The 22,661-nt window shown below is 40.8% G+C and overlaps 1 protein-coding gene across 1 annotated transcript in view; it reads right to left on the bottom strand.

Moving 5' to 3' along the window:
- Positions 1-22,661, bottom strand: part of LOC109931446 (tyrosine-protein phosphatase non-receptor type 22-like) — a 96,731-nt gene that overhangs the window by 66,734 nt on the left and 7,336 nt on the right. Inside the window, exons 2-7 of the mRNA XM_048612261.1 lie at positions 15,485-15,593; positions 11,545-11,621; positions 9,206-9,301; positions 3,396-3,434; positions 2,904-2,975; positions 1,021-1,080 (exon numbers count right to left, since the gene is read on the bottom strand). Of these exons, the coding sequence (XP_048468218.1) occupies positions 1,021-1,080; positions 2,904-2,975; positions 3,396-3,434; positions 9,206-9,301; positions 11,545-11,621; positions 15,485-15,593 (453 nt within the window). The remainder of the gene's footprint in view (positions 1-1,020; positions 1,081-2,903; positions 2,976-3,395; positions 3,435-9,205; positions 9,302-11,544; positions 11,622-15,484; positions 15,594-22,661) is intronic.

Here is a 22,661-nt window from a genome sequence, read left to right as displayed (position 1 = left end):
CTATTGCTGGTGATAGTAAGAACTGCCGATGCTGGAGTCAGAGATAACACAGTGTGGAGCTGGAGGAACACAGCAGGCCAGGCAGCATCAGAGGAACAAGAAAACTGACGTTTCGGGTCGGGACCCTTCTTCTGAAGAAGGGTCCCAACCCAAAACATCAGCTTTCCTGTTCCTCTGATGCTGCCTGGCCTGCCATGGCTATTGCTGGCATTTGTTGTCCATCCTTTTGCCACTGAGTAGCTTGCTAGGCAGTGCAGAGATGTCCATATTGCTGTGGGCCTTGAGTCACGTGTGCGCCAGACAAGGTGAGAACAGTAGATTTAAAACCATGACGAGCATAGATAGAGAGGTCAGTAAGGATGTATCTCTTGCATGGTTTAAAGCCAGGACATGGAGTTTTAAGGTATTCATCAGAAAGATGAGGGAGGAGTTGAGGAGTCATTTTTTTTACCCAGAGGGTGTTGGGGTTCTGGAACTCACTGCCTGAAAGGATGGTAGAGACAGAAACCCTCATCACATTGAAAAAACACTTGGATGAGCTCTGGAGGTGTGGGAACTTACAGGGTCACGGGCTAGGAGCTGAAAGGTAGGACTAGGCACAGGAAACAAAGAGACAAGATGGGCAGGGAAGATGGGTGGTTAGAGAAGGAGTTAGAGTAAGAGGAAATAAGAGCGGTGGGAGTGTGAGTAGTGGGTGTAGAGAGATCAGAGTCAGGGTGCAAGAGACTGACACAATAAGGTAGAAAACGGATGCTGGGGGAGAACAGGGAAAGCAGGAGGGAAAGTAATAGAAAGAACCCACTTGAGGGAAAGTGATGTGATTTATATTTTGATTTAACGCATGATTTATTTTCTTGCTGAATGTATCTTGTTAGTAGTTCCATTACATGTGGTGAATAAGTGGATGAGAAACTGGTTGTCCCAAAAAGTCAGCAGTTTAAGAGTTAATAATGTCAGATTGTGAGTGATGACTATGTGTGTTCATCAAGATTACCATTTAACTGCACTTCCTTTACTTACCTTTTGAAATTGAACTTTCAATGTTCTGATGACATATTCTGGTTTAGTCTTCTCTTCTTCCTGGATAATGAAGAGAAGATTCAAAACTGAGTGAACCATAATAATGCACTTCATGACAAGGCTATGTCACATTCTTTTGACATTGCCTGATTTGGAAGCAAGATTAATGGATTTCATAACCCAGCCAACAACAGGGACATGACCACAATCTGTCCAAACTCATCAATCAATTGAAGACCATTGGAACTCTACATGTCAATTGGTGAATACATCAAAATTGCATAACTGACCTCTTTTGCTGGCACACTGAGTTCAATCTAGTTGAATGTTAATTCACACAGACAAACAAGTTCCCAGGTTTTGAGTTAGAAATGGGGGTGCTACAATCATAGAATTTTACATCAGAAGAGGCCAATCAGTTATAGCTGTGCTGGCTCTTTAAAAGTTCAACTAATTCGTTCCAATTTACATTGTAATCCCCACATCCTTGCACATCTTTCATTTTTAAATATATACATCCAATTCCTTTTTTAAAGTTCAAACATTCTAACATACTAACAATTGATGTAACCCAGGACTACATCCAATCAAAGTCGGGAATCGAACAGTGAATATAAAGCTCAGTGTGAAAGGACTGGCTTCCTTTTTGCATTCTTGAGGCCTTGAAATGTCATTGTTTGAAATATAATGGACATTTGTGTTGTTTTTCCATGAAATGGACATCCTATCTCAGGTAGAGAATTCCAAAAACTCACAATCCTCTAATCGAAGAAACGTCTGCTCTTCTCAATCTGCAACAGCTTCTCGGCATCTAATCTGTCAGACCCTCTCAAAATTATGTACTTCAATGAGATCATCCATTGACTAGAAACACAACTGGACTCGCCACATAAACACAGTGGCTACAAGAGTAGGTCAGCGATTGCAATGAGTAACTCACCTGATTCCCAAAGCCTGTTCACCATCTACAAGGCACAAGTTCAGGAGTGGGATGGAATACTCCTCCCTTGCCTGGATGGGTGCAGCTCCAAACAACACTCAAGAAGCTTGACACCATCCAGGACAAAGCAGCCCACTTGATTGGCACCACATCCACAAGCATCCACTCCCTCCACCACCGACACCCAGTAGCAGCAGTGTGTACTATCTACAAGATGCACTGCAGAAACTCACCAAAGATCTTCAGACAGCACCTTCCAAACACACAACATTTCCATCTAGAAGGACAAGGGCAGCAGATATATGGAAACACCACCAATTTCAAGTTCCCCTTCAAGTCACTCACCATCCTGACTTGGAAATATATCGCCGTTCCTTCAGTGTCACTGGGTCAAAATCCTGGAATTCCCTCCCTAATGGCGTTGTGGGTCAACCCACAGCAGGTGAATTGCAGTGGTTCAAGGAGGCAGCTCGTCACCACCTTCTCAAGGGAGAACTAGGAATGGGCAATAAATGCTGCCCCAGTCAGCGACACTCACATTCCACAAAATGAGTTAAAAAAACTTGTTCTCAACTGCAGGGAAAGTAGGTTCATCCTCAGTTTCTGTTTCATGGGACAATCTTCTTATCCCAGGAATCAATCCCATTAGGTTTTCTTGCATTTGCTTTAAGTATATTTAATTATATCTTTTCTTGGGTAAGGAGCCCAGGAGTGTAGACAGTACTTCAAGTGATGTTTCACCAAAGCCTTAGATAACCGGATCGAGTCTTCCATATTTTTATATCCTAAACCTCTTGCAATAAAGATTGCTTTACTATTTTCTTTCCCTGTTGCTTACTTGGGCAAGCTAAACAAAATTGACGGGAATGTTAGAAATACGGACCTGGAGCTGACTCACTCCACTCAGGGGTAAGCGATATTCACCCATAGTTAAAATACTCACACAGGTAACACAGAAAGGACCGTTACGGTATGGATCCTCCCCCATGCCTGTCCAGTATTGCTCACATTTTTTCTAAAATGTAAAGACAGACATCAATCAGAGAAGCACAGGAAGAATACATTCTGCCCATTATGCTTGTATCGATTTTTTGAAGAACTGTCTAATTCGTCCCACTTTCTGGCTCTTTTCCAATAGACCTGCATTTTTCTTTTACCTTTTCAAATATTTATCCAGCTCCCCTCTGAAAGTTATAATTGAAGCTGCTTCCACCACTCTTCCAGATCACAACAATTTGGAGTGTAAAATAAATTGGCCATAATCACTCCCTAACTTTTTTTTATCGTTTAAAATCTTTTCCCATGGGTTACAGATCCCTCAACCAGTGAGTATAGTTTATCTACGCCAGTGTAATTTCCTTGAACAACAATCATGTTGTTTTCTAAATTCTTCCGAAGAATGAAAACATAGGAGATGGAGGCAATGACAACTTACCCGCCCCATTTCAATCACACGACACGCCATGACTATGACCTGACAGAACGAGGGAAAAACAAACACATCAGTAAGATAGTTTCTGATATTGAACTCCAATCTTTAAATGTGTGAAAACAGTCTATAACAACTTCCAGTTAAGTGAAGAAAGAACTTTTTATGATATTGTTTAAGGGAAGAAAATATTTTTCAGAGGAGGAGTGATAGGGAAATACAGAGAAATATTTCAGAAATCAGTAGGTTTGAGAAGGCGTGGGATTTAGGGAAAAGTCTTGGGATTTAGGGAAAATATGTGACAAGGAATGGGTTTGGAAAGAGCATTATTGCTGAGTGTGGAGTCATAGTAGCTTAAGACAATGGTGGGTGGCATGGGGGAAGGAGAGAAGGATTGTAGAGGGAATTCAAGTCAGAAAAGCCAAGGGAGAATTGGGATAAAGGTTTGGAGTTTCAAGGAAGGGGAATTGATGCATTGGAAGCTGGACAGCTAATGGAGATTTGTGGGGATTGGATGACAAAATGTGAAGATTTAATAAAGGACTAATTTACAAGAGGCAAACTATTCAATGAGTTAGAGTTTTCCTGGGATTAGATCAAGAAATAAATTCTGGAGGTAACAATGTTAAAGATAAGGCTTTAGTGGCACTGGAAATGGTGCAAGACCACAGGAAGACAGTGTCATTTGAGAAATAATCTTGGGTGTGGATTGGATTCAAGCTCTTATGCAAAACTTAGAATCAAAGAGGACATGAAGACTCCACTCTAATTCAGCCCAATGAAAATAAGTTTATATTTCTCTCCAATAAAGTGTTTATCAATCCTGAGGGTAAAAGGCTGTGGAAACAGATGGCCAATCTGTAAAGCGCATATGTGCAATCAGAGGTTGGGGAGTGGGGAGCTTCCAGTTTCTGAGTTGGAACATCCCGAGTGGGCTGAATGGCCTCTTCTTGTTTCTCTGGCTCTAAGCCTATTAGCACTGAGCTGAACTCTACTCCAGTGAATTGGATAATGGTGGTCACAGTGTTGAGGCTGGTGCTAGAGACAAACTTTAGTGCCATTTCTTTCCTTATGGAAACTGGTTCCCAGGCCACAGTTAATGTCATGGATAGCATTGAAGAAAACAGCATTGGGGAATGTTGTGAAGCAGCTCTTGGAGGAAGTTATTGATGTTGTTGGGACAGAGAAGAAGGCAATCTCAACCATGATATGGAAAATAAATATGGGGCAAGGAATTAAGAAAGAAAAGAAAGATTTTTGCATTTCTTTGGCACTTTTTATATTTTCAGAATATTCCAAAGGTTTTTTTTAGCCAATAAAATTATGTTGAAGCATAATCATTGCTGTAATGTGGGAAATATGACAGCCAACATATGCACAGGAAGCTCCCAGAATCAGCAATGTTATTATGGCCAGATAATCTGTTTCAGTGACACTGATTGAGATTTAAATATTGACCATGCCACCAGGGATAATTCACCTGCTGTTCTCTGAAACTATACCATAGGATCTTTCTGTTCAAGTCATTAGGCAGAGGGGGCTTCAGTGTCACATCCCAAATAGAAGACAGCACCTCTGACAGTGCAGCACCTCCTCAGCATTGCATTGAAGTGTCAGTCCTACTTCCCTTGGCCAAGACTGGATTGGAATAGGTCCAAGAAGCGACAGACTAATGTTTAACTGATTGAGCCAACAAATCCCAGATGTAAAAGACCCAGTGTCCAGCTGACTGCATCATATGATCTCCCAATGGCTTTGGGTTCAATCATGGAAAATGGAGGCCACTGGTGACCTAGTACCTCTGCAGGCAAATGTGGACAGGAAGTTCCTGAGTCTTCAACTCGTACCTATTAGTAACAAGAGACGATGGAAATGGTATCTCTGAGATCACCTACTTACAGTTTGTCAGTAATGCTATCAAGCTCATTCTACTGTCACCATTTTCCTGCAAAAATGGAAAATACATATGAACACAGGAACAGGAGGAGGCCATTCAGCCCCTCGAGCGTGTTCTGCCATTCTACTAGATTGTGGCTGATCTGTGGCCTAACTCCATATACCTGCCCTCGTGTGATTTCCCTTAATACCTTTGCTGAACAAAAATTTATCTATCTCAGATTTAAAGCTAACAACTCGACTAACATCAACAGCTGTTTGTGGAAGAGATCTCCAAACATCCAGCACCCTTTGTGTATAGAAAGTTCTGCTAAGTAAAACAAAAACAGAAGTTGCTGGAAAAGCTCAGCAGGTCTGACAGCATCTGTGAAGAGCAATCAGAGTTAATGTTTCAGGTCTGGTGACCTTTCCTTAGAACTGGTCAGGAGTAAATGATAGGTAGGGATAGAGCCCAAAGAGAGTGAAGAGCAGTTGGATAGACAAAGGAGTTGATAACGATCGGGCTAGGAGAGTGAATAGCTGTTAATGGGGACTGTTAGTGACTAACAATAGGTAGTATGTAATGGCAGGCTATGTGATAACAAGGCCTGGTGTGTGGGGTAGGGGGCTAGGAAATGGGAGAGTTTAGACCCTAAAATTATTGAACTCGATATTGAGTCCGGAGGCCTGCAGTGTCCCCAAGCGGAAAATGAGGTGTTGTTCTTCCAGCTTGCACTGAGCTTCGCTGGAACACTGCAGCAAGCCAGAGACAGAGATGTTGGCCAGGGAGCAGGGTGGTGTGTTAAAGAGGCAGGTACCATCCCCACCTATCGTTTACCCCTTACCCCCTTCCTCCATCCTATCTTCTGCACATAAACCAACGTTTTCCCAGCCACCATCAGTTCTGAGGAAGGGTCACAGGATCCAAAACGTTAACTCTGATTTCTCTTCACAGATGCTGCCAGACCTGCTGGGCTTTTCCAGCAACTTCTGTTTTTGTTCCTGATTTACAGCATCCACAGTTCTTCTGGTTTTTTTATTCTGATAAGCAAAGTTTGCAAAAGAGAGAATTCTGTTTATGCTATTGGGCTTTGGGACGTGGGAATCACTGGCAAAGCTGGCATCCTTACACTGGCTCATGTCTACCTTTGTTTACCCTGATATCGTGACGTTGAGCTTCTTTCTTTCTGACTCACTGATAAAGGATTGTTAAAACTGAATGGTTTACTAGACCATTTCAGAAGGTGGTTAAAACTCAACTATGTTGGTGTGGGAAGTCACGTACAGGTCTAGATCAGATAAGGGTGACAGGTTTCCTTCTCTAAAGGATGTTATGAATATGAGTTCTTGCAACAATCTGACTGCTTCATGTTCCATTTTTCTGAAGCAGATCTTCGATCCCAGATTTCCAAAGGTCTTTTGAGTACTGAAACCACCACAATAGAACTCAGAATGGATGTGCTCTGAATTAGTGGCTCAGTGTTGGGAAAGAGTCAAATGATTCTTGATATTTCCAGTTTTTAAAACCAGGAACCCAGAATGTGGAAGCTGCACGGAATGGAGAATAGGGAAGCTGTCAAATTGGCTGTGAGCGGTTTTGCCAAGAAATTTTCTGACAGGTTCATGCCTCGAACTTTCCGCATATTTATTGTTTTTTTACATGAAACCGGTTATATCCTTAGTTCTGCAAATGTCAACTTTATAATAAAGCTCATGCAATAAGAATTTCCCTTTGATTGCCCACTGCTCAGTTCCTGCAAACTGCATGGCAGCCTACATTATTTTTTTGACCTGAATTGACCATTTGACACAGTGGTTGGAGGATCCTGCCTAACAATCATATCTCAACCGTGCACCTGGACAAAGACCCCTGTTCAGTCTCATTTTGGAAAGCTTCCAGGAACGTGGGTTTAAATATAAATCAGCGGAATTCTTTCATTTTCAGATGTTTATCACGACCCAGCTTCACAACACAACAAACCATTCCACAGACATCAGATAATGTCCCAGCAAGGATTGGATCCCACTTTATGAGGTTTGTACAGACTCTTTGCTTTGTGATCAGACCATGGATTTCAAATAAAGGACCAGTGCACTCAGTCGTGTGGGAGTACAATAATGTGGTGATTATACAAGAATATACAAGAAGATTATACAAGATGAGGGTGGCATGGTGGCTCAGTGGTTAACACTGCTGCCTCACAGCACCAGGGACCTGGGTTCGATTCTACACTTGGGTGACTGTCTGTGTGGAGTTTGCACATTGTCTGCATGGGTTTCCTCTGGGTGTTCCGGTTTCCTTCCACAGTCCGAAGATGTGCAGGTTAGGTGGATTGGCCATGCTAAATTGCCTGTAGTGTTCAGGGATGTGTAGATTAGGTGGGTTATAGGGTTATAGGGTTATAGGGGGTTGGGTCTGGGTGGTATGCTCTGAGGGTCAGTGTGGACTTGTTGGGTCAAAGGGCCTGTTTCCACACTGTAGGGTTTCTGGGAATTATAGAATCACCCAGAACAAAACTAGACAGTTGGGCTAACACACCAGAGCCTGCTCTCTGGGGAAAAAAAAAATTGTCCAGAAGGAGGGGGCAGGCAATGGCCTAGTGTAGTATCACTGCACTGTTAATCCAGAGACCCAGGCAATGGTCTGGAGACCTGGGTTCAAATCCTGCCACAGAAGTTGGTGGAATTTGAATTTAATAAAAATCTGGAACTAAAATGATGACTAGGAATCCATTGTCAATTGTCAGCAAAAACCCCATCTGATTCACTAATGTCCATTAGGGAAAGAACTGCCATCCTTACCTGGTCTGGCCTACATGTGACTCCAGACCCACAACAACATGGTTGACTGTCAGCTGCCCTGTAGGCAATAAATGCTGCCTAGTCCGTGACACCCTCATCCCATGAACAAATTTTTTAAAAATGAGGCCAACTCTACCAGTTCCTACTCCCAAGCTCTGCAATCCTTTAATTCAGGAAGTTGCTGAATTAATAATTCAGACTACATGAATTCAAATCTCACTACAGTAAATTTGAATTGAGTTTTTAAAAATCTCAAAATAAAAAGGAGAGTAAAAGCAAATAAGAGCCTGTCAGAGTATACTGCCACCCCAACCCTGCCCCCACTAAGTGGTTCCCTAATGTCTTTTAAGGAAGGATATCTACCTGAGTCCAGACCCATGTGAACACCCTTAACTACTGACTGAAATGGGCCTTAACCCAATTTGTTGAATCAAATTAGGGCAACTAGAGAAGGGAAATCAATGTTAACTTTGCTGGAGAATGAACAATCCTTTAAAAATCCTCAACAGCAAGAATCACAAAATTATTACAGTTCAAGAGGAGGCCATTCAGCCCATCATGTCCCTCTGAACATTTAAACTTGTGCTAACCTCAGTGAGAATTACAAAACAAAGCTAGCACTTTTCAGATCCCTAACCATTACAGTTCAGATGAAAAATCTTTGACCTGAAACTTTAATTTTGTCTCTTTGCAGTGACCTTCCAAATTTTTCCAAAAGTACAGTAAACGATTTAGGACAGAGGTGAGGAGACATTTCTTCACCCAAAGAGTGGTGAGCCTGTGGAATTCATTACCACAGGAAGCAGTTGATGCCAAAACATTGAATACGTTCAAGAGGCGACTAGCTATAGCTCTTGGGACGAATGGGATCAAAGATTATGGGGAGAAAACAGGATTAGGCTATTCAGTTGGATGATCATCCATGATTGTGAAGAATGGTGGAGCAGGCTCGAAGGGCTGAATGGCCTCCTGCTGCTCCTATCTTCTATGTTTCTAAGTTTCACCCTTAATTTCTGATTTCAACTATCTGCAGTGTTTTGATTTTGTTGGGAATTGCAATACTGTTTGGTGGTGACATTTTGCACAATTTTCAGATGGTATATATTCAAACATTAGACTGAAAAAAATCAAAAACTTACCAGGACATTATATTCCCACAGCATCCTCCAGAAGTCCGTCACTGTATGGGGCAAAGGACCTTGTGTTGCTATATAAGCTTTTGGTCCATACACTCCCTTCGAGAGAAAACCATTAATAAATGCCACCCAATGTAAATTGACTTTTGAAAAATATACTCTATCAAATGAAGTGCAAGTCACAAAATATAATGTTAAAGAAAAGTGCATATTTTATCAGATATATGTTTTGAGATGTACTGATCTAGTCTCAGATTAATGACATGAGAACATAAGACCCAGGAGCAGGAGTAGGCCATCTGGCCCATTGAACCTACTCCAACATTCAACAAGCTAGTGGCTAATCTTTTCGTGGACTCAGCTCGACTTACTCACTCGCTCACCATAACCCTTAATTCCTTAACTGTTCAAAAATCTATCTTTCTTTGCTTTAAAAATATTCAACGAGGTAACCTCAACTGCTTCACTGTGCAGCAAATTCCACAGATTCACAACACTTTGGGAGAAGAAATTCCTCCTCAACTCAGTCCTAAATCTGGTTATCCTTATTTTGAGGCTATGCCCCCTCATTCTAGTTACACCTGCCAGGGGAAACAACCTCCCTGCTTCCACCTTATCTATTTCTTTCTTAATTTTATGTGTTTCTATAAGATCCCCCCTCATTCTTCTAAATTCCCGTGAATGTAGTCCCAATCTACTCAATGTCTCTTCATAAGCCAACCCTCTCAATTCTGGAATCAACCTAGTGAATCTCCTCTGCAGCCCCTCCAGTGCCAGTGCATCCTTTCTCTAGTAAGGAGACCAGTACTCCAGGTGTGGCCTCACCAGCACCTTATACAGCTGCAGCATAACCTCCCTGTTTTTAAACTCCATCCCTCTTGCAATGAAAAACAATATCCCATTTGCCTTTTTAATTACCTGCTGCACTTGCAAACCAACTTTTTATGATTCATGCACAAGGACATCCAGGTCCCTCTGCACAGCAGCATGCTGCAATTTTTCACCATTTAAATAATAGTCCATTTCGCTGTTATTCCTACCAAAATGGATGACCTCAGATTTACCAACATGCTACTCCATCTGCCAGACCCTTGTCCACTCACTTAACCTTTCTATGTCCCTCTGCAGGCTTCCACTGTGCTGTTCATACTTTGCTCTACACTCATCTCAGTGTCATCTGTAAACTTTAACACACTATATTTGGTCCCTAACTCTAAATCATCTATGTAGATTGTAAACAATTGAGGTCCCAACATTGATCCCTGAAGCACACTACTAGTCACTGATCTCCAACCAGAAAAACACTCATTTATCCCCACTCTTTGCTTTCTGTTAGTTTTTAGGTAGTAAGGGTCTGTAAGAACTTGGGTCAGCCAGCACCACCTGCTCCTTGGATTTAGAAGATTGAGAGTTTTAAACCCTTTATAGGAGAAAAACATGATACTGGAGAAAATCTTTTACGTAATACTGAGAGCATTCTTCATTATCAGATATGATAAAGTTCATATCAATCAGTATCTCCTTTAAATACCACATGCTGTTGTTTAACCTCTTTATTTCTCAATACTTTTCTCCAGTTTACCCTCCTTTGCCCCATTCTTGTCCTCTCACAGCTGGTTAATATTCCAGTCTATTACTTTGATTTAGGACTATATTTTTCTTTCTATCTCTGTAATAATTCTTATAATGTGATCATTATTACCATGGTCTACTTCTCTCACTTGGTCTCATTTCTTTTCCATGTTTAGCAATGCTTATTCTTTTGTTGGACTTCTTACATAGTGGCTCAGAAAGCAAGTCTTGCGCACAAAATAAAATCTCCATCCCTTTCTCTCCTGCCACTTCCTCTCCCCATCAGTTTATTCAGTTCAAACCACCCGACTATGGTATTTTCTCGGGAGATGTATATATCTAAATAATTCTCCCTCCACATTCTTTCTCCTGTCTGATGGCTTGCAGAGTGCCTGCAAATATGATTCATCACTTCTGAACCATTTCCTCAATTTATTAGGATGTCTGTCCCTATGCCTAGTTAAGTCCTTTCTTGCTGCATATTATTTTAATTAATAGTTACCCCATGGTGCCTGCCTTCCAGATAATTTCTAAATACATTAAAGTCTGCAATATTTAACAGCTAATCCAGTCCTGCCTGCAGCATTGTTTCCAATTTCATCTTTACCTTCTCTGCTATAAAGAGGAAAACCTCAGTTTCTATGACTTTGACCTGTCAGTGACTTACACATTTTCCCACTGCATGACTAACTCAACAGTGGGGATGGTTTCAACTGAAATGCTCTGCCATTTTTTTATTGTCACAACATTTCCATTTAGAAAGTGCATACCTTGATGAAATTGGCATTGATATAATCAGAATCACTGTCGGAAATGATCAGCGACAGCTGCACTCGGCTGTGATCAACTGAAAAACAAAATGCAAATTATACGTATACACCCAACACACATTTTCCATTTCCTTGTTCTGCCCATTGAGCTAAGAGGAGCTAAGCTACTTATTTGACCCAGACGTGTCTGTAGTTTCCATCAACTTGGTAATTTCAGAAACTTAAAAGCAGTGAACCAATACCTACATACTCAGGTTCACAAAAAGTAGATTATCCGGCAGTATAAATGGGGCATATTCATCTCCAAAGGTTCTATGAAGGTAGAAGTGATGCTAGAACAGGCATCTCACAAGAAATTCTCATTTGGAGTTTGATGGGCAGGTTATAACAGAGCTGAGTCTTCCATAAGTTGCTCCCAGAACTCTTCATTGTACTGTCACAGGATGGGCTTCTAGTTTCTAGTTCACCTTCTCACATCCTGGGAGCTGCAAGATGCAGCAGTAATGGAGTTATTCCCGAATCAGTGATCAATCTCAATCACTACAACAGACGCCAAACATGATGCGAGGAAAAACTCCAGTGATGGAAAGCTTTCGGAAGCATTGGTCCAAAGTTTGATGGATATATGGGCTAGAAGCCAATCGCCCCTTTGAGCCTGGTCCATCATTCAATAAGATCACGGCTGATCTGACTCTAACCTCAACTCCACATTCTTGCCGATCCCCAGTGATCTTTCACCCCATTTCTTCCCAAAAGTTTGTTTACATTTGCCTTAAAAATATTCAAGGATACTTCTTCCAAACATGTGATCTATAGGAACTTCAGCAAGACATTTGACAAGGTTCCTCATGGTAGACTGGTTAGCAAGGTTAGATCATATGAAATACAGGGAGAACTAGCCATTTGAATAGAGAACTGGCTCAAAGGTGTGGTGGGGGATTGCTTTTCAGACTGGAGGCTGTGACCAGCAGTGTGCCACAAGGATCGGTGCTGGGTCCACTGCTTTTGGTCATTTATATAAATGATTTGCATGAGAGTGTAGGTGGCATGATTAGTAAGTTTGCAGATGACACCAAAAAGATCACCTCGGAGTACAACGGGGCTTTGAACAGATGGACCAAAGGGTGGCAGATGGAGCTTAATTTAGGTAAATGTGAGGTTCTGCATTTTGGAAAGGCAAATCATGGCAGGACTTGTACACTTAATGGTAAAGGAGTGTTGCTGAACAAAGAGACTTTGGAGTGCAGGTTCATGGCTCCGTGAAAGTGGAGTTGCAGGTAGATAGGATAGTGAAGAAGGTGTTTGGTATACTTGAGATAACAAGGTGTAGAGCTGGATGAACACAGCAGGCCAAGCAGCATCATAGGAGCAGGAAGGCTGACATTTTGGGCCTAGACCCTTCATCAGAAATGGGGGAGGGGAAGGAGGTTCTGAAATAAATAGGGAGAGAGGGGGAGGCGGATATAAGATGGATTGAGGAGAAGATAGGTGGAAAGGAAACAGACAGGTCAAAGAGGCAGGGATGGAGCCAGTAAAGGTGAGTGTAGGTGGGGAGGTAGGGAGGAGATAGGTCAGTCCAGGGAGGACGGACATTGGTCAGTGCATTGAGTATAGGAGTTGGGAGGTCATGTTGCGGCTGTACAGGACATTGGTTAGGCCACTATTGGAATACTGTGTGCAATTCTGGTCTCCCCGCTATAGGAAGGATGTTGTGAAACTTGAAAGGGTTCAGAAAAGATTTCCAAGGATGTTGCCAGGGTTAGCGGGTTTGATCTTTGGAAAATGCTGAATAGGCCGGGGCTATTTTCCCCTGGAGTGTCAGAGGCTGAGGGGTCACCTTATCGAAGTTTATAAAATTATGAGGGTCAAGGATAGGGTCTTTCCCCCCAGGGTAGTGCAGTCCAAAACTAGAGGGCATAGGTTTAAGGTGAGAGGGGAAAAATTTAAAAGGGATCTAAGGGGCAAGTTTTTCACGCAGTGGGTGTATGAGTTGCCAGAGGAAGTGGTGGAGGCTGGTACAATTATGACATTTAAAAGGCATCTAGATGGGTATATGAACAGGAAGGGTTTAGAGAGATATGGTACTAGGTTACTTTAGGATAACTGGTTGGCATTGGTAAGATGGATCAAAAGGTCTGCTTCCATGCTGTAAAGCTCTATGACTCTATGTCACGTTCACTGCATATCATGCATCAAAATAGTCCAATAATGGACCTCAAAGTTTTATTTTTTGAAATAAATCCATATAATCTGTATTCGAATAAGTCTACACTAATTGTTTCCACCATCTACCTGATCCACTGATTGACTGCTCACTGGCTGAAATAAAGCTTCTATAAATTATTTTAGAATTTAACCCCTTCATGTACATTGTTTTCTGGTTCTACTGTTCCAAACAAGGTGAAATGCACCATGGTCAATGAGATCTAATCCCTTTAGAATCTTAAAAATAGCAATCATTTGGCCTCCAGACAGTCCCTTTTCCTGTACAAAGATGTCCAATTTATTATATTCTCCTCATAATCCCTCAACTCATTCATTCCAGTTGTTCACCAGTTGTTCTCTGCTGTGAACTTTTGACAGCTGCTATAATACTTTACAGTTCTGCGACCAGAACTGTACTCTGGATTCTAAACATGGTTGTGATAATTATTTCCATCATTTACGGAAACAAAAAGGCTCTTAACCACAGATATATACTCACTGGTGTGTTATCTTCTCTGATCTTTTAGCTACAGGGTGGATTCAGTTTGAGAGCAATTCTATGTTGGAATCTAATGAATCAGATGTCACAGAAGTAGGGCAAAATGCCAACAACTAGTGAGTGATTGAAAACACTAACTGATTCAGTTCAAATCCAGAAAAGTTCACTACCTAATTGTGAGTGTGAGTTACAGTGATGACATCGGCATTTTATTGTGTTCCCATATGTTTTAATTCCACACCACGCTGTTGCTTTTTAAAACACAGCAGGGAGTGATAACGAGGGCACAGGAGGCTTGAAGTTTGCAGTTAGTGGGGAGAGACTGTAGGGGCTCAGGGATCTGAGAGGTAGATGGTAGTTCTGTGGGTGAGTTGAGAATGAGCATGTAATTGTGTGAATGGGTTTGTTTGGTGATCAGGGAAGGCGTTTGATAATCATGGGGATCAGAGCTGGGTGATTCCCTATGATTGGTGAGGGGCTTGGTAATCAGGCAAGGTGAGCAGAAGCAAATATAGTTTGGGGGAAATTTTATTACTTTAAAGCTCATATATATATAAAGACCAGGGAAGTAGAGGAAGGTTCCAGGTGTGGTGTATGTTGGATTCGGAGGAAACTTTCCTGCTCTTCCTGGCCCACAAGCTGTTCTATAAAACCATTTCCCTAATGGATTTGACTGGTCTGAGCCTCCTTTTCCTCACTGGTTTTGTGAAGCCTGTCCAGCGTAGGTTAAAATAGGAAACTTGCGAAATGGAGGCAGACAGATCGTATCATTAAACAGTCTCAACCCCCTTCCTTAGTTCTAATTCTATTAAAGCCAGAAGCATGCATGTTTGAGTAAGTTTATGTTCATTTTTCAGATCTTTAATAGTTTACTCTCTGCCTAACCCTGTCAAATGTGAAGAAAATATAGCAACACAATGCACAGGATAAGGTCCAAGTACCGAAACATCATGAAATCCTGATACTCCTTCATCAATTTTTACATCTAGTTAAAGATGGTATAAAACAGGAACATTTAGCTTCAAATTAAATGCTTCAAATTTTCAATTGTGTGTCAATAAATATCCTACTATACCCTTAAAATGCAGTTATTTGTCTTTCTGAGATATCAACTTAAGATCCTCAGTATTAATTGAGCAAAAAAGTTGAACCTAAGTTAACAACAGAAAAGTCCTCGAGGATAATAGTGTTCTCTGAAAAGGATCGGAAGATTTGAAATGGGAAATTTTGACTTACAGGGTACAATGTCTTTGTAACGATTTTTCTTGATGTTTTCTTTCTTCTCTGCATGACCCGTTGGGTAGACTTTATCATTCCTGTTTTTTACTGACTGCCTTTTCAATCTCTGCAGGAATTTGGGATGAACAAGACAAAGACATATTTGTGAAGTGTTGCAGACATAAAATTGCATCAGCAAAGTATTCCTCTTGCAATGACATCCTTCAGAAAGAGTTTCTCCAGTTCAAAAAATCCCTGCTTATCGACATCACTTCTCTTTGACGAAGAGGATTCATGCAAGTCTCCAATTCTGGCAGAATACCAGAATATGACAATATTACCAGGCCATGTAGCACATCTTATTCCTGGGGATCTTTTCTCCACATGAATCATCCAGTCCAACTCTCTCACTCACTCTCCGGAGTCTGTGATCCTTTAGGGATGAAAACCTGCCATCCTTGCCCAGTGTGGCCCAAATGTGATCCCCAGCAAAGTGACTGACCCTCTCAAAAGCAAAATCTTGTCAATGCTGCAATAAAAACAAAATTTCTCAGAGATGATCAGAAGATTGGGCAGTATTGGTGAATAGAAAATGAACACACAGACAGTTCGATTAGACTGGGTGTGCTTAAAGGATCAAGGAATAAGTAGGAGAGTAGGATTAGAGAAGTTAGGATATTTAAGTCATTGAAAATTACAGTACAGAATGAGGCCATTCAGTCCATTATGTCTACGTCATTTTAAAAATAGCTATCCATCCCAATCCCATTTTCCAAACAAAGCTGCCTCTCAGGCTGAGATGACAAGAGGTCTGAAAGACCTAGCAAGCCACCAAAATATATTCAAGAAAGCTGCTTACCACCATTTTCTCAATAAATACTCTAAACAGTTGTATTCATCTATGTGGAACTTTTAATAGACAATAAATGGAAGGTAACTAGAAAATATAGAGGAACAAGGCCAGGTCTCTGAAGGGAGCAGGACAAGTGGTAAAGGAAGTCTGTGGGATTCTTTCCTTTATTGACTGAAGGAGAAAAGCAGGAAAGTCATGTTAGAACTACACAAGACAGTCCTTCTGCTAGAGGATTGTGTACAGCTCTGGTCACCACATCACAGGAAGGATATGATCATACTAGGGAAGGTACAGATGATGTTACCAGGACTGGGAATTTTAGCTATAAACAAAAATTTAATAGGCTATGCTTGTTTTCTTTAGTGCAGAGGAGGGTGGGGGCATTTAGTTGTGGATTATAAAATTGAAGGGTCTGGATGGAGTGGATAGGAAGGACGAATTTCCTTAGCAGAGAGATCAGTAATGATAGGGCAAAGAGTTTAAGAAATTGGTAGAAGGATTAGAGGGGAAATGAGGATAATGTTTTTCTTCCAGAGGGAGATAGGGGTTTGCAACTCACTACCTGAAGGATGGTAGAGGCAGGAGACTTTTCCAAATTTCAAACTTGGTTACGGACCTGAGATGCTGTAATCTACAAAGTTACAGACCAGGTTCTGGAAAATGGGATTAGGGTGGATAGTTGTTTTTAAAATGACATAGACATAATGGACTGAATGGCCTCATTCTGTAGTGTAATTTTCAATGACTTAAATGTCCTAACTTCTCTAACCCAATCTCCTACTTATTCCTTGATCCTTTAATCACACCCAGTCTAATTGAACTGTCTGTGTGTTCATTCTCTATCCTTTAACATCCCACAGAGTCTATCATCACCTTCCTGCTCTTCCCCTTATCCCTTTTTCAAAAGTTCTTTCATGGGTTGAAGGCATAACTGGCTGGACCAGCATTTATTATCCATTCCCTAACTGAGTGTAATGGCTGTGGATATAAACTAAATGGGTATTTGGAGAGAGACAGACAGAGAGAGAGAGAGAGAGACCTAGGGAATGTCACACCTACTGATGTGAGTTGAATGTTAAATAACAGCCCTTCAAAGAGAGTGGGGTGATGCTGTTGGGAACAGTAAGGAAGGCACATCAAAACAGACTGGACTGAGATCTCTTGTGACTACATGGATAACAAGGGGTTGACCAGCCTTGCTCAACCAATCTGTAAAACTAAGGAAAACAAAACTGACTGTTCAACTACAAATGTCAATGCTACCAGTAATATCCACTGTGATGGCTATAGCATTCAACTGTCAGATCTCTGTGAACATTTCAGAATCAGATCCATATACCTTCTTTTTAAAAAGTTTTAGCCTTTTAACCTCACCCTTTGTTTCTAATCTGTTTGTATGTGTGATGCATTGACTAATTAATTCACTCACTCTTCGTTAACTTGAGAAAGCCTGGTTGAATTGACTCCTTTTAAAATATAATTGGCTTGAATGTGGGAGAAAGTTATCTATAAGGAAGAGGATCAGTTTTTAAATTAACCTTGTTGTGACCAACCGTGGTTAGTGGTGGGGACGGAGAATGCATGAATGAAGTGGGGAGGATAGCACACAATTCATTCTTCCTTACTCAGAGCTGAATCGTTTGGGTATCCCATCTGAAACTGTACTGAAATGGGGAATCTCACATAGTCTGGGCACACTGGTTGTGAGCTGACTCCTTAAATCATTACATTCCATGTGGTGTGGGCACACACACATAGTGCTGGTGGGAAGGGAGTTCCAGGAATCTGACCCAAGGAATAGTGATGTAAGTCCAAGTCAAGATGATATGTTATCTGGAGGAAAACTTTTCAATCACTTCACTTACTTTCAAAGAACCTGTTCTCCGTTTTTGATAGTGATTTCTGCATTCCAAGTACTTTTTCTTTACCCTTCACTTTGCGAATATCTTAAATGTGTGGCCTCTTATCACTCTCTCATTCACCAAAGGAAACAATTCATCACCATCTACTCTTTCATAAACCCTTCACAATCTCAAAACACCATTTTTTAAAAATCACTTTCATCATTTAGCTCTGGTGTGAAAGATATTCTCTAATGTCTCAGGTCATCCCTCATATTTGTAATTCCCTCATCTCTGGAAAAAACATCTTAGTGAGTCTAAATCTGTCACATCGTTCTGAAAAAGTGCTCTCCAAACTAAGTGCAGGCCTTACAATCCAGCTCTGATTGTTGAATTACAATTGAAGTGAATCAAACTGGCCTACAACTTCCAGGCTTCCACTGGTCTTACTCATCTGTTTTTCCCATACTCCTTTCATAAGACCATAAGATACAGGAGCAGAATTAGGTCACTTAGCCCATTAGGTGCCTCACCATTTGACCATGAATGATATGTTTCTCAACCCCATTCTTCTGCTTTCTCCCCACAACCTGAGATCCCCTTACCAATCAAGGTCCTATCTATCTCTGTCCTAAAGACATTCAATGACGTGGCCTCCACAGCCTCCTGCAGCATTGAGCTCCATAGATTCACCACCCACTGGCTGAAGAAATTCCTCCTCATCTCTGTTCTAAAGGGTCATCTAAAGGGAGGCGATAAAAAAATAAATTAAGCTCAACTTCAATTTTCCAAACTAGGGTCTCATGTGATGCAGCGGTAGTGTCCCTACCTCTGAGACAGAAGACCTGGGTTAAAGTCCCACCTGCTCCAGAGGTGTGTAAAAACATCCCTGAACGGGTTGATTCGAAAATATCTCAATTTTCCAAACTTCTTTGGTAATAAGCAAAGATTGAGCTCGAGAATCAGAAGACAACAGTGACTGTCCTGTCAATCCAAAGCTCACTCCTTCTGTGAAAAGTATCACAAAGAGCTTATTTACTGTAAGGAATGACGTTATATCTACAGCAGAGAAACAGATCTAACTGCTCTGTAATTGTTTTCATATTCACACTCAATCAACATGACCTTTCATTTGTTCCCCTTGAATAACTCTTGGTTATTTGCCTTTCCAAGTTCCTCATTCCAGCCATTCTCTGGGACACATTGAACTGAATGAATGAGCTTTATTGTCACATGTACTCAAATGAGTACAGTGAAAAGTTTACAAGTTGCCACTTACGGCATCAACTTAGGTACAAGATACTTAGGTACAGATTTTTCAGTACAAGTTCTTAGGAGAGATAAAAAGAAAAATAAATATATATCCACCTGTTACTATTACATGGCCTCAAGACCTGTAATATATGGTTGTCATACATTGTTATTAATTGGCGAACTTGGATTTGAAAGTACAGGAAAATAGATTTAATTTTCAGTTTTGTGAAGGTGACTTGCTTTCTTTTAACAGAGATCAGAAAGTTATTTTGAAAAGTGAACTAAAGACATATTTCCCAAGAAAGCATGACTCGATCAACTCCCTGGACAGAGTTATTGAAGAAGTGCTTACAAAGTTAAATTTGCATGACATACAGAAGGACAGATGAGCAGGGCCATCAATAGGCTGAAATTGGAAGAAGAAAAGGGCATCCTAGCAGGAGGACAGATTTCAAGCTGGTGTAAGTTTCCAGGCTGTGGGAGTTGGTAGAAATCTGCAGGCTGTCAGATTTGGAAGGAAGTATTCAGGCCTCCAGAGCTGGAAAAATAGTCCTTAACCTGATTCAGCCATCCAAGGAGAATCTGGAAAGAGATTTTTGTATGAGAAATTAAAGAGTTAAGATGGGAGTCATACTTCATTGGGATTGAGTGACTGTAAAGGATATTATCAGAAAAGAAGTGTAAATCTTTTGCAGTTTATGTTGCAATTTTTCTAGATTGCTTTCTTTTCTTTTGTGTAATCAACTTGGGTTATTTTATTAAAAGAATATTGGCAGCCTTGTGTGAACGTGCTCCGTGACTGATCACCACCGTAACCAAATTGTGATTGAGTTTGATTAAATCCTTTTGTATTTGTGATGATTGTGTAAATAGTTGAGCTTGATTTCCAATGCACTATTCCAGTGAGCATTGTCAACTGTAACAATAAAACCTATTGTTTATCAAGCCAGGTTTCACTCTGGGGTCTGACTTGCCCAGTATTACTATCAGCTGGGATCATAACACCTGAATTCAGCAAAGTTTTCTCCATTCATGCTTTTTGGCTTCCGCACAGAAACATAGCAACTGGTCAATTTTAATCTCTTCCTCTTGAGCCTCGTCCCACTTTGCTTCCTCAAATCCAGCTTCCACTTAAGAGCATCTGTCCTATTCACGTCAACTGTGGGAGCAAGTTCCACATTTTCCCATCGTCTGAGCAAAGAGGTTTCTATTGAATTCCCTATTAGATTTGTTAGCATCTGTCTTATATTCATGATCCTAAGTTTTAGTCTTTGCTACAGATTACCCCTAAGTTTTACCTGAATGAATCCTTTCATAATTTATCTCTATCTGGTTACCCATCAGCTTCTCTTTTGTAGGAAAAAGATCCCTAATTGTGAACATTCATTCCTTATTTGTCCAGAAAAGTGAATGCTCTTAACTTCTGGTCGAGCAATCAGCAATTTCTCTAATTGGTAAAACAATATTGGTTAGTCTTTCTTCATACAGGTGTACAGGAACAGTTTTTAGTGCAGGAGACCATTCACCTCATTATAGGTGAAGAACAATGGCCATGGTATAAGATTATTGATATTGAAATGTCCACTAATTGCACAGCCCACTTGAGTCTTTTTTCCATTGAAGCTGGTTTATGACATAAAACGATTATGTTTTTTCACAGCAAAGGAAGAAGAGCTCTGGGGAACAGGATGTTAGAGAATTGGAAGCAAAGTGTTGTAGCTCTCTCTGCAAATGATGAACCGAAACATGTGACTTCTGCTGGGAATGAGGCAGTCGCTGTTGTATCCCTGGCTGAGTTTCATGGAGGTTTAGAAAGGTTACATACTGTCAAAGTTACTGCTTCACTGTTGAAAGAATTCCAAATCAACAAAGTAAGAGCTGTTAGTGTTTGCAAATGCAGGTGGATTTTAACTGATAAGAATGCAAATATTGGGTATGCTTTACATAAAACTATTTCAAAACTACAGATCAGAAACAGGATATTAAAGCGCTGGAGGAACCGCAAAAGATTATCAAGGATGTTAACAGAATCAAGATGGTGAAGTTATCAGGGAAGATTGAACAGTCTGGAATTCTCTTCCCTGGAAAAGAAAGGACAGAAGACAGATCTGATTGAAGTTTCACATCTACATCAGGATTTACACTCCACACAAGCTTCCTTCCAATTGCAATACCCCCCTATTCATACTTTGTCCCCTGTATCTCTCCACTCCTTTCTGCCACATGTCAGTAGTTGAGTTTTGGAGCCAGTGATTGTGAGTTTTTGCTGTTTCTTGGATGAAGGAAGAGTAATTGTTTGGGTATTTTCTTATCACCCTGTTCAGAGATATTATTACACACCTCAGGAGCAAGTGAGACACTAACTTAGGCTTTGTGGTTCAGAGGAAGGGACACTACCACTACACCACAAGAATCCTCAAGAATAATTGTCTACAGGCTTTGAGGGTTGGAGTATGTTCAACCAATTGCAACAACCAGTTCAGCAGAACGGTCACTGGACTCAAAATGTTAACTCTGCTTCCTCTCCATGGATGCTGCCAGACCTGCTCAGTGTCACCAGCAATTTCTGTTTTTGCAATGCAATGACGATCTGATTGGTTGGTTAATCAATTTAAACGATGCAATCATTGTTTAGCCACGACCAACATCCAAGTTAAAACTACTGAGCATCACCCTGTTTCGAGACATTTCTAACAAGTTGAGAAGTTTGGTTTCACTGTGTTACACTTTGCGCCAACCATTTTATATCCTATGGTGCTTCACACAAAAATGTCAGCACCTAAAAGTTAACACTGCATAAAGAGATACAAGGACAAATGACCAAACACTTAGTCAAAGAGATAAGTTCCAATAAGTATGTTAAAAGAGGAAAGGTTTAGGATTGGAATACAAGAGCTTAGGGTCCAGACAGCTGAAGGCCCAGCTGACAATGGGGGTGTGATTAAACTTGAGGATGAGTGAGATTGGTAGAAATGTGAAGTTACATGATACAGCAAACAGAAAGATGAGCAACAGCTACACAGCTGCACAGAACTGCAGCACATTAGCATCTTTAAACATCAGCTACTTGCACATTAAATAAATTGAAGGGAATATATGCACAATGAAGAGAACTAATTTTTTTTAGCATAATGGGACTTCAAAATTATTGGTGGGGATCTGTCACAGCCAAAGGATATAGTAATTAAACAGATAATAGAATGTTGATCTGCAGATTTCTGTTTCTCATACAGGAGATAGTGGAGAC

Source organism: Rhincodon typus, chromosome 25 (genome assembly GCF_021869965.1).
Source record: "Rhincodon typus isolate 14 chromosome 25, sRhiTyp1.1, whole genome shotgun sequence".
Lineage (NCBI taxonomy): Eukaryota > Metazoa > Chordata > Chondrichthyes > Orectolobiformes > Rhincodontidae > Rhincodon > Rhincodon typus.
This window is presented reverse-complemented; position numbering and strand designations above follow the sequence as displayed.